Genomic DNA, 13,824 nt, shown 5'->3' with positions numbered 1-13,824 from the left:
AATTTGCTTCCTACATCTCTATCTAAGTTGCAGTTACAAAACTTTCTAATTAGTGTTTCCACAAAAGATATAACTTTATTTATAATGAACGCAATAACCTTGAAGATTCGCTATTCCACTCCGTAATGTAACTCGTTATTTACTATGAACTTAGAGTAATCGGTAATAATTTAGTCAGCACAGATCTGTTGTTATTTTCACCCTGACATTTACTCTAATAAGCCTACTCGGAGAAGGACAAAAATCTGTTATTAAATTTTAAAAGGTTTCTTTAGTTTAAACTATGTGCTTCTTTTTATTTGATAATAAAACCATAAATTGACTGTTCGCTTTTTATTTGTAAGGTACTTGATAGTTGTGAGACAATGTTTAGTTGTTTTTTGCGACACCAGGTGGAATTAATCTTTCGTTTTATTAAATAAATGCAACCTTGTGGCTCATAAATTGTATTCTTGGAAATGTTCTTCTGCTACAGTACTTAACTTTCAACGGATGCTCACTCTTTTGTGTCCGTGGTGAAATGGAACAAATGAGCAATTTTTTGTTGCATATTTTTATGTTATTATTATTAATAACTTACCGTGAACAGAGCTGGAAGACAAAAAATAAATGTTCCCATTTTTCTAGCAAGGAGTCTCCTAAGTCCCATGGCTTGAGCCGTAATTTCTGGAAGAGTAAAGAAACTTATATTAAAAGGCATCTATCGTATACACTTGTCTCCCAGTGGCACGACGGTATTTCTGCGGGCTTACAACGCTAAAAACCGGGTTTCGATACCCGTGATAGACAAAGCACAAATAGCCAATTGCGTAGCTTTGTGCTTAACAACAAACAAACGTATACAATTTCCTTGAAAAAGAAAACTGAATAGTGATTAGGTTAATACATGCTGTAGCGGTAATTTAAGTACATGCCTTTTTTTTTCTACTTTTAGTCATGTTTGTTTGTTTGGTGTTAGGCATAAAACTACACAATGGGATATCTGTGCTGTGCCCACCAGTGGTATTGAAACCCGATTTTTAGCGTTATAAGCCTTTAGACATCGTTAAACCACTGGAAGGTCTTAGCCATGAATATTTTAACTCAACTAACGGAATCGACATGCTCAATAAGAATTTAATCATTTTGACAAAGTTTAGATAAAATACTAAAATAATAGTTTTTTATTAGATTTAAAAACAATTTGACGTTAGTTGGTCTGGAGTACTTTTCAGTATTTTTCTGAAATGCATAATCGCCGTAGTGTTTGCTTGTCGTGAGTACAATAAATAAATGTTAGATATGTAATAGAGATGCATGTTTATACATAATAATGAACAAACATATTATTTTAAAGCATGGTTGGACTGAACTCCAAAATTTTACCGGGAAAGAAGCTAGAAGGGGCCCACAAGTTTGTCATAAAAAAATAACAAAACTACGTTTTGTTTTTGTTTTTAATTATGCACAAAGCTACACAAGGGCTATCTGTGCTCTGCCCACCATGGGTATCGAAACCCGGTTTCTAGCGTTGTAAGTCTGCAGACATACCGCTGTGCCACTGGGGGGGGGCGCCAAAAACAAATACAAAATTCTTTACTCTTCAGCTAGTATGGTCAGGTGGTTAGGACTCTTGACTCACAATCTGAGGGTCGTAGGTTCGAATCTCCGTCCCACCGAACATGCTCACTCTTTCAGCCGTAGGGTCGTTATATTGTGACGGCCAATCCCACCATTCGTTGGTAAAAGAATAGCCCAAAAATTGGCGGTGGGCGGTGATGACTAGCTGCCTTCCCTCTAGTCTTTCAACTAGGGACGGCTAGCGCAGATAGTCCTCGTGTAGCTTTGCGCGAAATTCTAAACAAACAAACAAACAGTTATGTGATTAAAATAACAATATAATTCAATAAGTACAACATAACATAACAAGCCCCAAATCGCCAATTTTGACTCCATAAAAATCGAAATCTGTCTGTATCACTGCTTGAGACGTGCAAGAAGCTATCGTTGTACCAAATCTCACGTAAGTTGGTTGACGTGCACAGGTATATTTCAAGAAAACCCGAAATTGTGCTTTTCTTGTTGAGAAATGGAGCAAAAGACAAATATCCCAAAATAGTTTATATCTCTATTTGTAACCTGTAAAAAAGTACCAAATTCTATGTAAATTGGCCGAAATACGACGGAGTAATTGTCAAAAAACCCTAAAATTATGCTTTTTGTGGCTTCCTGACTCCCTATAATTACTAAAACGGGCAAGTCCGCCATTTTTTGTTGTTCTTGTTGTTGTTAATAAGTGGGACCTGTAGAAAAGTATCTTTGTACCAAAATCCGTGTAAATTAGTCAAAGTATGGCCGAGTAATTGATAAAAAAAAAACAAGTTCGGGAACTGTAACTGAAAGTAATACTTATTTGTCTGAAACGTGCAGAAACGGTAGTTGGAAGCCGGAACCATTTTCTACTGAAGTGTGTAAGCACAGAACTGAAAGCTATCACACTTAACATACGATCTGTATGAACTGATACTTGTACAAACATCGTCAAAAATGTCATGCTGGTTCAGAAAAGTTGCTCTCTCAACACAAACAACTTTGATACCGGTCTTATACATGCTTAAATAAGATAGGGCGAGGTCACACATTCACCTGAGCTAACTGTGGGTTATTAGGTTAAGCTTTGAACTAACGAGTAAATATGATTTGCGGGATTTGTGGGTGTTAGCATCATTACGCGTGCGTCGAGCAAATGTTAGACATTTTTTTATCAAATGTACCAAGCCTGTGGTGAGTGTCTATATTAGAGGAGTGGGAGATGGGGTTTACGTCACGTCACTAGGTGATGAGGGTCCAGTTTCAGCCGGACTGTTCTACTCACTGAGCCCACTCCCAGAACCAGCGCTACAACCTTGGGTTAAGTCAGTGTTGAACTTGTGTGCACGTGTGTGAAGAATTCTTCGAGCATGGAGGGCGAACGAAACATCCTGTTGTATTTAAATAAGCTCCCGGAGCGAAGCCCCTGTGCGAAGGATTTACTAAATAATAACATACCCTATGGGGAAGTAATCATTGCACAAGAAACCTCATCATTTGATGGTTTTTGGTTAACTTTTATGATAATACTCGAGGCACAGCTTCGTGAAAGCGATGATTTAAGTTGCGATTCGATTGTTATAATAACAAAGAACACTGTATTCAGCGATATTCCTGATGGGAAGTATCTAAACGTGGGAAATATTGATCGATTTAACACCACAGGCCTGGCATGGCCTGATGGTAGGGGCACTCGATTCGCAATCTCCAGGTGGAGGGTTCGAATCTCCGTCACACCGAACATGCTTGCCCTTTCAGACGTAAGGGCGTTAAAAAGCAACGGTCAATCCCACTATTCGTTGGTAAAAGAATAGCCCAGGAGTTGGCGGTGGGTGGTGATGATTATTTGCCTTTCCTCTAGTCTATCGCTGCTAAATTAAGAACGGCTAGCGCAGATAGTCCTCGTGTAGCTTAAGCGCAAAATTCGAAACAAATCAAACCAATTAACACCACAGATCAATGCTACCACCTTAAGGTCTCACTTCTTGTTAGCTAACGTATTAGCGAAATTGATAAAATTACCAGTTACACATTTGTATTTCATAATTAATTTGATAATGTATGTATGTATATATAAATATATAACTTTAGATACCCAACTTCTTGTACCTGCCTCAAACGTCAGCAAGCGAAAATTTAGCACTATAGAACAATGGTGAATGAATTCTTAATGTTTGTTTGTTTGTAATTAAGCACAAAACTACACAATGGGCTATCTGTGCTCTGCCCAACACGGGTATCGAAACCCGGATTCTAGCGTTGTAAGTCCGCAGACATACCGCTGTACCACTGGGGGGCAATGAATTCTCTAAAGCAAAACCAAATTTATAAGAAAAAATAATTGCACCCAAAACAAGAATATACCGTAATTTTCCGAATATGATATACCTTTCTTTCTCTTAACATTTATCTAGAAGATAGGTTTCGTATAATATATGGTAACAAATCTTTTTTGTGTGTTACAACTTGTCTAAACCCTCCGACCCGCCCGGCATGGCCAGGTGGTTAAGGCGCTCGGCTTGCAATCTGAGGGTCGCGGGTTCGAATTCCCCAAACATGCTCTCCCTTTCAGCCGTTGGGGCGTTATTGTGTGACGGTCAGTCTCACCATTGGTAAAAGAGTAGCCCAAGAGTTGGCGGTGGGTGGTGGTGATGACTAGCTGCCCTCGTGTAGCTTTGCGCGAAATTCAATACAAACAAACTTTTCCGACACACGTTACGAACGAACATGCACACTCACTAAAAACGTTTCGTTTCGATTATATGTGTTGTTAATTCTCTCTCTGTTTCTAACACACGTTACGAACGAACATGCACACTCACTAAAAACGTTTCGTTTCGATTATATGTGTTGTTAATTCTCTCTGTTTCTAACACACGTTACGAACGATCATGCACACTCACTAAAAACGTTTCGTTTCGATTATATGTGTTGTTAATGCTCTCTGTTTCTAAGGAATAAATGAGAATTATCTCTCGTTTTCATTCATTTTTAGTATTTGTAAAAAAAAATGGAAATAAAATAACCAAGAAGCTAAGTCTTGCGAATTTTATTATTTATTTACATGCACACTCAGAAATGTTTGGAACTACAAAACTAGTTATTGCTAGTTATAGTAATAACTAGTTATTCCGTTTTATATTAAAAACTACAAATTGTTCATCGTCCTTGAATACTTCGCGTTACTTCTCTACCAGCTGTACACGAGTTTTTGAGAAGGTATATTTGCCGGCCATATTTGCAAAATAACAGGCGTTAAGGCGAACTCACTTTTAGCGATTTTAAGAACATTCTAATATTTTTGTCTTCAAATTATTATTTTGACCGCAGTATTGTAAAAGTCTAAGTGCGTATTATTTATGGTGATTAAACACATTTAACTTTTGTTCGTGAAGATTGGAGTGCGTATTGTTTTTGGGAGCGTATTATGTTCGGAAAATTACAGTAAAACAAAATAACGAAAAATTGCACCATTATAACAAAAGCTATAATTTTATAAGAAAACTATTGCAGCAATAAATTACTCCAAGTGTTTTTGCCATGAGGAAGGTATACTTGGAAAACAAATTCGGTTCATCAATGTCAGCTGGCATGTAAAATTTTCAAATAGCGACAGCAGAGATAAAGACATTTGGATACGCATAGACAGAAGTGAACATCTGACATGAATAAAATCTATAAAAGACACATTCAGGCATAAAAACACATCAAAGAGAAAAATATTTGAATAAAACCGGATCAGTTCGAGAAATATACCATTTACAAGTCAAACACGTAAAGCTGCTTCATGCAAATAGCAAGCGTTAGAAGTGATTTAGAGAAATACAGTAGTAAAAAATCACAGCTAGCGACTAGGACGAGTTAAGATGGAAGTAACACAGACTGACAGACAATGAAAATCGATATTTTTTTGCCATGTGATTTTATGAGTGCTTCACTTCCTTCGGTCGCTTTGCTTAATAAGTCAAGTATTAGCATTGCAAATAAATTATTACATCCCATACAGTGTACAAAAGGAAGCAGTAAATGTACGCATGCACAGCAAATATCGGTGGAACTATACATATAGCTATTATCAGTTTGGTTTTAGTTGTTGTTAATCACAAAGACTCTCAATGGGTTATCTATGCTCTGCCAACCACAGGTATCGAAACCCGATTTTTAACATCGTAAGCCTGCAGTCCTACCGCTGAGACACTGTGTGTGTTTGGGGAGCAGATATCATTACACAGGAAAAAAAAAGTACAGAGTAACTACAATATTGATAAAAATTTCACCTGTTTCACGAATGTTGCTGGCCTGGTAAGGATGCCATTCATAAAATTACAAGTACAAATACCTGTTAATGAAAATTACCCATAATGTCAAGGTTTATAAAACACCTAACTCCCATCTGTACACTATTATTACAAAATAACAAGGACTATAAAACCCTACCTGACTAGTTCAGTAATAACTGAGAACTAGTCTTTGACTTTACAAATAACATCACTAATTATATTAATGGTTTTAGGGGTAACTACCATGTGTATAACAGGCTGAGAACGATGTGTGGCATTGGGATTTGGAAGTTGTGGGATCTAGTACCCAAACTTGGCCCACCCTTGATTTTCTTTACTAACTGTCTTGATTTTCATCTCCGTTATTTCGAGAATGTCTGTTACACGTAATATCTCCAACATTATTGGAAGCTATTGCTGCAAACATTTTTCTTTTAAAATTAAAACTTGTGTACTTCCCTAGGAAATGGCGTAATTTTTCGTTGTTTTAAGTCTTTGTTTTGGCGCGATTGTTTCTTCTTATAAACTGAATTTTGCTTCATGTATGTATGTATATACATATATTATATGTATTCTATTGTTGCAAGCTACATTTTTAATGCTTTAATTTAGATGTTTGCTAGAGACCGCTCGTCATTTCGATGACGTCAAAAATTTGGTAATTTCGACAAGGTACAAATGTTTCCTGATTCATTACAGTACACGTAACGATAACGAATTAATTTATTTCTTCGTTAACCTTTGCTACAGGGTACTTTCACTTGTATACATATATATAGTTGTAGGCCTAAGTGCACAAACAACGTTTCATCAGAAATTCCAAGACTAATGGTAAGTACGCCTAGTTCACAAACAAACTTACAAAATTTTCCTCGCTAATCATTAGAGTAATTAGATAGACATGATAACTCTCACTTCTAATATTGAACTCATACATTTTTAGAATACACATTAACTTCTCATCCACTGCTCTCTAACTGATTATTCGTGTTTATAAACAATGTACCTTTACCTCTAGATACTATCATATCAAAATCGACTTATAGGACTTATTGTCAAGAATAAAGAGCAAAATTTCAAGTAATAAATACAAAATAAAAATAGTATTACCTTACATATTTTTGTTTAATATTCTAAAGATTGAAATTGGACCGCGAAGTAAACAAACTGTCAAAGTGAATGAGGGGTAATTTTACCCAACTGGTTTGCTGTTAGTTAGAATATGAAATTTGTTTTGTGCTCGTTTATGTAATCAAGCCATCTTTAGTTTGCAAAATGGCTGTGCTCTTGCCCATTTACGTAGTTGTAAAATAGGCTAAACTGTAAATTTTCTATTTAAAAAAAAAACAAGCGTGATATGTTTAATAATTTGAAATGTAATTTCTGTTCTAAGTTATTGACGTAAATGGTTAACGTAACAGTTCGCGTTTTATTTATTTCAGGTGCTAAAGTTTAAGCTTTACAGTTAAAAGGGGGGGAGAGAGAGAGAAATAGAAATTGGGTAGAACATCGTCTTGCTTTATTCGTAAGAAGCACTTTCGTTTCTTAAAATTTCTATATGTGAAGTTTCCACAAGCATATACTAGTCGCAAACGTTGTTAGTTAGCTTGGGATTCTTTATATAAATATTAGGTAGAGAAAGTTGCAGTGAATTGATAACTTTTATGGATTGCATCTGCCTGTTGAGCTGAGAACGACGTTTTGAAGTGTTTGCACAGGTCTTCGTGCAAGCTTTTGTCGATAAAGGCCTGAACCAGTATTTCAAAATGTCGTCCTCAACTCAACAAATAGATTTAATCCATATAAATTCCCAATTCAGAGTAAATTTCAGCTTCCATAGGATCACACGATAAAAGACAAGTGTCTTAATCAACATTTAAAGAAGTTCATATGTCACTAAGATAGTATGAAACTTACACTCTCAGTTGATAGTTAACGAATAATATGACAGGATATAATAACTGTTAATGTACCGATTTTACATACGTTTTATTATGATCTTCTTATTGAAGTTGAATTAAGGAAGTTTCTATTGATTACCGGGAGATTGAGTGCGAGTATTTCATTTTGTTTGTTTAAAAATATATCGATTGTAAACGACTTTCCATGAACCCGGTGTGTTGAGCTCATCCAAAGAGGAAAGTTAGGTTTGAAGTATGTCCGATAGATGGTATGTTGGGACTAGCTTTCGTGTTTTCGTCTCAAAACAACAGGACAAGATGTACAGATGTGTACTCGTAGTTTGCATTTGTATTCAAAGCCCAGAGGGACATTTTCTAGTTACTCAATGAAAACAAAAATCGATTTTTACTGTTAATTAAATCACAATATAGTTGATTATATTAAATTTTCCTTTGTAATCATATATTAACATGAAAGTGCAAAGAAGTCCCAAATACCGTTGATATACATACGTACACTCAAGTATAGCTTTATTTGTAACGCTTCTTAACCAGACAATCTTGACGTCTCTAGACGAACCTACCCTCTACTAGAACCAAGCGTTGCGTGATACATATTTAAATATATATTTATAATTTTACCTCATGGAGCGAAAAATGAACTAAATTTTGACTTTCCTGGCAGAAATGACAATAGCAATTCGACCTTGATCGCTCAACAAGAAAATCACTAATAAAAATAACCGTATATATATATATATATAACAAATGTAAAAGATAAATTATAAGAAAAATCTCACAGATTGTCTTTCGTTATAACTAGAGTGCCTTAAACTAAAAACTTAACGAGAGTCAAAGCTGTTACAAACAAATTAGCATTAATTATAGAAAAATGCTAATTTCTATAATAACCGGTTATTTTTAGAATAAACGCTTACATAAGAGTTAACACTTGCGAGTAACTGTCTGCAAGGGTGAAATTATAACACAATATGATAGAAGAGTACATATCAAAAGACATTCTCTAGTCGGTAAAAATACAGCAGCAAACATCATGAACCATGATGGTGGTTCATAACAGAGATCGCAAGGAATTCCACAAAACTCGAATAGAATGTTTGGGCAAAAAAAACATTTCAAACAGTAAAGATTCAGTTCAAACAACACTTGAAAACCTTTACTATTGACTGCTAACACTGTACACATATAAAAATGCACCAAAAAGCACGCATCTTAGCCTTACAAGTAAAAGAAAATCCGTTCAAAATGGCCCGTTTTTAATTTTCTTGTTCTTATTCTTCTCTTGCCAGCCAACAACAAAAACTGCTTGTTAGATTGCACCCAAACTTTTTGTAGAATATTAAATAAGGTATTGAGAAGATCTTAGGGGTATCGAAAAGTCGATTTGTTTATTCTGTATTTTACATAAGTTAAAACATCATAATTCTAGTGTAAACGATGTTATCATTACCATCTTAGGGGTATCGAAACGTCGATTTGTTTATTCTGTATTTTACATAAGTTAAAAACATCATAATTCTAGTGTAAACGATGTTATCATTACCACTTGAAGTTAGTTTTCTTACGAACATATGGTGCTCCTTTAAAATGTTTAAGTACAGGGTGAAACAGGAAATACTAACCAATAATACGTGAACATTAGATGACTGTAGCATGTAGATACTCAGTGTTTTGTACATTATACAATCGGTGTCTTTAGAGAACTAACCCCTATTTTGTGTATAAAGTGAAGGAGTAAAAAAATCAATACATAAAATATTAAATTCTATTAAACACATTCGAAGAATATATATTTTAAAAGACACGAAGGTTTATTTAAAGCGATGTTTTAGACGTATACGTTTTATTTGAAAAGGTTGCTTTCTACTGGTAAAATTTTATACGAGCTTAGTGGAGGTTGTGTCTTTGTCTAGGCATGTATTTGTCTATTACTATGCATTATCTATAAATAATTTAGCTACACAGAAACTATAAATGCTCACTATATTCTCAAATAAATCTGCACGACAATCTCTAGCTGCAGCTTAACATTTTACATTTTAAACTAATGCGATCAGATAGTCAATAGCTACATTAAATCATCATGAACTGGTTCAGCTAGTTACTAGCTATGTTTATTATCATTACGATGTATAAAATTAGCTACCATAACAAGTAATTCTTTACCCATAGTTGAGCATAAAAAATCCAGCAAACAAAATAAATAAAAAAATGGCTATCAGCGCTAGCCGTCCCTAATTTAGCAGTGTAAGACTAGAGGGAATGTAGCTAGTCATCACCACCCACTGCCAACTCTTGGGCTACTCTTTTATCAAGAATAGTGGGATTGACCGTCACATTATAACGCCCCCACGGCTGAAAAAACGAGCATGTTTGGTGTGACGGGGATCCGAACCCGCGACCCTCAGATTGCGAGTCGAGCGCTCTAATCAACTAACCATGCCGGGCCGATTTAATGGAAAGAAGAAGGGAAAACAAAAGTGTAGGTATATTAATCGAGCGGTAATTATATTTCCTTATTAAGAACTGTAGAAAAGGGAACGAGATTATAGTTTGATTTATAAAGAAGCTCTAACATCTTTGTTTAGAATTAATAAAAAATGTAAGATTTTTTATATGACAATTTTTGTATTCAAACTGATTCGTAATTTGTATTTTATATATGAAACTGGCTTTGACATAAACTGGAGCTGATAAATTCCTTGTTTCATAGTAGACCTTATGTTGTTAGGTAATCTTCTCATAACCAAAAATTAAGAAGCTCCATATAAGGATTTTTTTGTAGATGAGGGGAGGGGGATCCAGACAACCCAAGTCTCCAGGATTTTCCAGAAGTCTCCTTGATTTGCATAACATCCTCCCGAAAATGACTGAAAACCTCCCGAAGATACATGGTTAAATATATTGCCCTTTTAAAGCATTAATGTGTTTGTTTGTTTGTTGGTTGGTTGTTTTGAATTTCGCACAAAGCTACACGAGGACTATCTGCGCTAGCCGTTCCTAATTTAGCAGTGTAAGACTAGAGGGAAGGCAGCTAATCATCACCACCCACCGCCAACTCTTGGGCTACTATTGTACTAACGAATAGTGGGATTGACCGTCACATTATAACGCCCCCACGGCTGAAAGGGCGAGCATGTTTGGTGTAACGGGGATTCGAACCCGCGACCCGCAGATTGCGAGTCGAGCGCCCTAACTACCTGGCCATGCCGGGCATAATGTGTTTGTAAACACAGTTTCAAGTAGACCGATGTCAAGTGATGTATGCATACTCAGTTAGGTAGATGTTAAAAAACTGGTTAGATTGTGGAAACAAGGTAGTTGAAGTTGGTTAGTTAGTCACCCGTCTATCAAACATATGAGGTTATCACGACAGCAACGGTTTCAAAGGCTTGGTATTGTTGGGTCTCTCTGAAATCAATCTTGAGCTGCCTGAGACTTCTCATAGACTCTAGAGGGGATGGACATAGTTAGTCTAGTTAGGTGTAGCTACTAGAATACTAGGCCTAATTAGATGAAGTCACCTAAAACGCAAAGCCTAGTTAGATATGTATCTCACAGCAGGAGGCCTAGTTAGGTGAGAGGACTTTTGTTGTACACAATATATCCTTTCCATTAAACAACCAAAACCACAATTCCATTTCTTCATTCAGTAAACTACATAGTTCAAACAATCCCATCTTTCCTTTTGGTCAGTCACATATTTCATACGATCATACTTAAACATTTAGTCTCTTCCATTTTTATATAATTTTATTTCTACATTTAATAACAGATTCAACTGAACTAATCAACGAGATGGTATTTTCTGAAAATAATAAAAAATATCTGAATGGTATATGACAAATAGTAAATGCTAACTGGTAGCGTGACTGAGAAAGCACAATGTATTGGCAGTACCTTGAGCGCAGTTAATCAATGATGTGATGTTTTTTTCCTCCATTATCATCACTCGATATTTACACCCTCATCGTTATTGTGATACCTGTTTCATAAAGATCTACTTAAACATGAAACATACTCATCTTGAGCCACTCAAAGTTAGTTATTCGTCTTTTGCTTACATGCATTCGTACTCTGCTGCTATGTCAAGGAAGCCTGCCTTTCGTCATTACTGAAATTGGTTGGTTTCTTTTGATACTATAAACGATGAAATATATTTTTATAAAATTACAAACACGTGAGAATAGTGATAGATACAGTAATTATTTCACTAGGAGAATGTCCCTAATACACTGAATATAACAACAAGAAGAAATGTCACAAAAGTTATATTTTGTAGAGACGCTGAAATTTTGTTTTATAACAAATGCCAGTCAACTGAAGAACTAATTATGTTCAGTTAGGTATTTTACCTTCATAAGCTAGCAAAATTTATTTCGTTTCAATTCAAACAGGTTAAATTATTCAGAACAAACCTTTTTTTTAAAGTATATAACTTGTACTCCTAAACTAGAATAACATTAAGGACAGTCAAACATTCCATGGATGAAACAAGAGCTGTTACCCGTAAAGAAACTCAAGAAAAACATTTAAAGGTAAACATTTGTGTATGGAGTTTAATGAGTGCGATCGTGAGGAAACCAAGATTTCAAACAAACTGAGTACTATAAAAGACTTGTTATTTAGAGGAATAAAAAGATCTCGAACTCCGTCTAACGTACCACGTACCTTTTGTTCGTCCACAACTGTTTAAACCTACAGACAGGTGATGGATGCTCCGTAACAAGGCCGCTGAGCACTATGGTAACCACTTGTAATTGGGCAGCTGGGCACTGTCGTAATGACACTTGATTGAAGAGCTGAACACGGTTGTAATGATTTGTAATTGGGCAGCTAGGGACTGGATTACTGTCCTATAACTGGGCTTTTGGTCACTGTGATTCTGACCTGGCTGTTGATCTTTGAGAATCGTTGTTTACTTGACCATAGAGGAAATTCGAGTTTGCCAACCGGCACACTCATTAGGTAGATTGTTGAATGAAGTTGTTCAACTGTTTTTTATGGATAAATTAAAGGGGGGAATTGATTTTTTGTTTGTTTTCCAAACGCTGTTAGGTTGAAAAACAACAACAAAACAAACATATATCAGCGATGCAGATCAAACAGCAACAAACTACTTACTTGTCTGTGAAAATGATAAAATGTAGAGAGTATTAATAAATGCCGACAAACTGATATATAAAATGAAATACAATAAACGTTGTTGGGCAACAGTATCTCGTTTGAGCAACGAGTGGAAGTCGCCACACTGTCCTTGAACTTGACTGCACTACTGTTAGTAACTGTGCTTCACCCGCGCTCAACCAACTACAATCTTAGTGCTGTACGAACTGCACACGGATCACTGGATTACGCCCAAGAAATGGCGCAAAACAGATACACGTGTCGCCTGTGGCAATGGACGCCAATATAACGGGAATTCTTACGTCCGTGACCTGTTGGGATAGTGCAGAACTGATTTCCCTGAGGGAAACTAAAATTACAAGTGGCACACTTCTCAATATGAACTAGAAAAATAAACCACGCCAGTTCCTGGATGTTGGATTCACGAAATAATTAGTCAGCTAATTAAGTTGATGTTCGAATGTAATTGAGCAAATTAAAAGTAACCTTAATGTTACATTAAATAAATATTGGTACGGGCAAAGTTTATTTTATTGTTCATAATAGTAAAATGTAAAGAAATAGTTGATGTTGTTTTTCAGATATTCGCACAAAGCTATTCAAGATCTATCTGCGCTAGTTGTTCCTAATTTTTGAATTGGTGGATTAGAGGGAAGACAACTAGTCAACAGCAGTGAACGGCACTCACTACCAACACTTGAACTACTCTTGTCTGGCTATTCAAGATCTATCTGCGCTAGTTGTTCCTAATTTTTGAATTGATGGATTAGAGGGAAGGCAACTAGTCAACAGCAGTGAACGGCACTCACTACCAACACTTGAGCTACTTTTGTCTGGCTGAATAGTGGGAGTTGACCGGCATCCTTATACCACGTCCATAGTCCAAAAGTGCAGAGCACGATTTCTTTTTTTTCAATTGGTGACAA

General features: G+C 35.9%; 1 protein-coding gene across 1 annotated transcript in view; it reads right to left on the bottom strand.

Moving 5' to 3' along the window:
• Positions 1-12,722, bottom strand: part of LOC106463178 — a 39,088-nt gene extending 26,366 nt beyond the window's left edge. The window contains exons 1-2 of the mRNA XM_022390617.1: positions 12,443-12,722; positions 581-666 (exon numbers count right to left, since the gene is read on the bottom strand). Of these exons, the coding sequence (XP_022246325.1) occupies positions 581-649 (69 nt within the window). The 5' untranslated portion in view covers positions 650-666; positions 12,443-12,722. The remainder of the gene's footprint in view (positions 1-580; positions 667-12,442) is intronic.
• Positions 12,723-13,824: the final 1,102 nt, after the last annotated feature.

Source organism: Limulus polyphemus, unplaced genomic scaffold (genome assembly GCF_000517525.1).
Source record: "Limulus polyphemus unplaced genomic scaffold, Limulus_polyphemus-2.1.2 Scaffold1342, whole genome shotgun sequence".
Taxonomy (NCBI): domain Eukaryota; kingdom Metazoa; phylum Arthropoda; class Merostomata; order Xiphosura; family Limulidae; genus Limulus; species Limulus polyphemus.
Note: the sequence above shows the minus strand (reverse complement) of the source record. Positions and strands in the feature narration are given on the sequence as shown.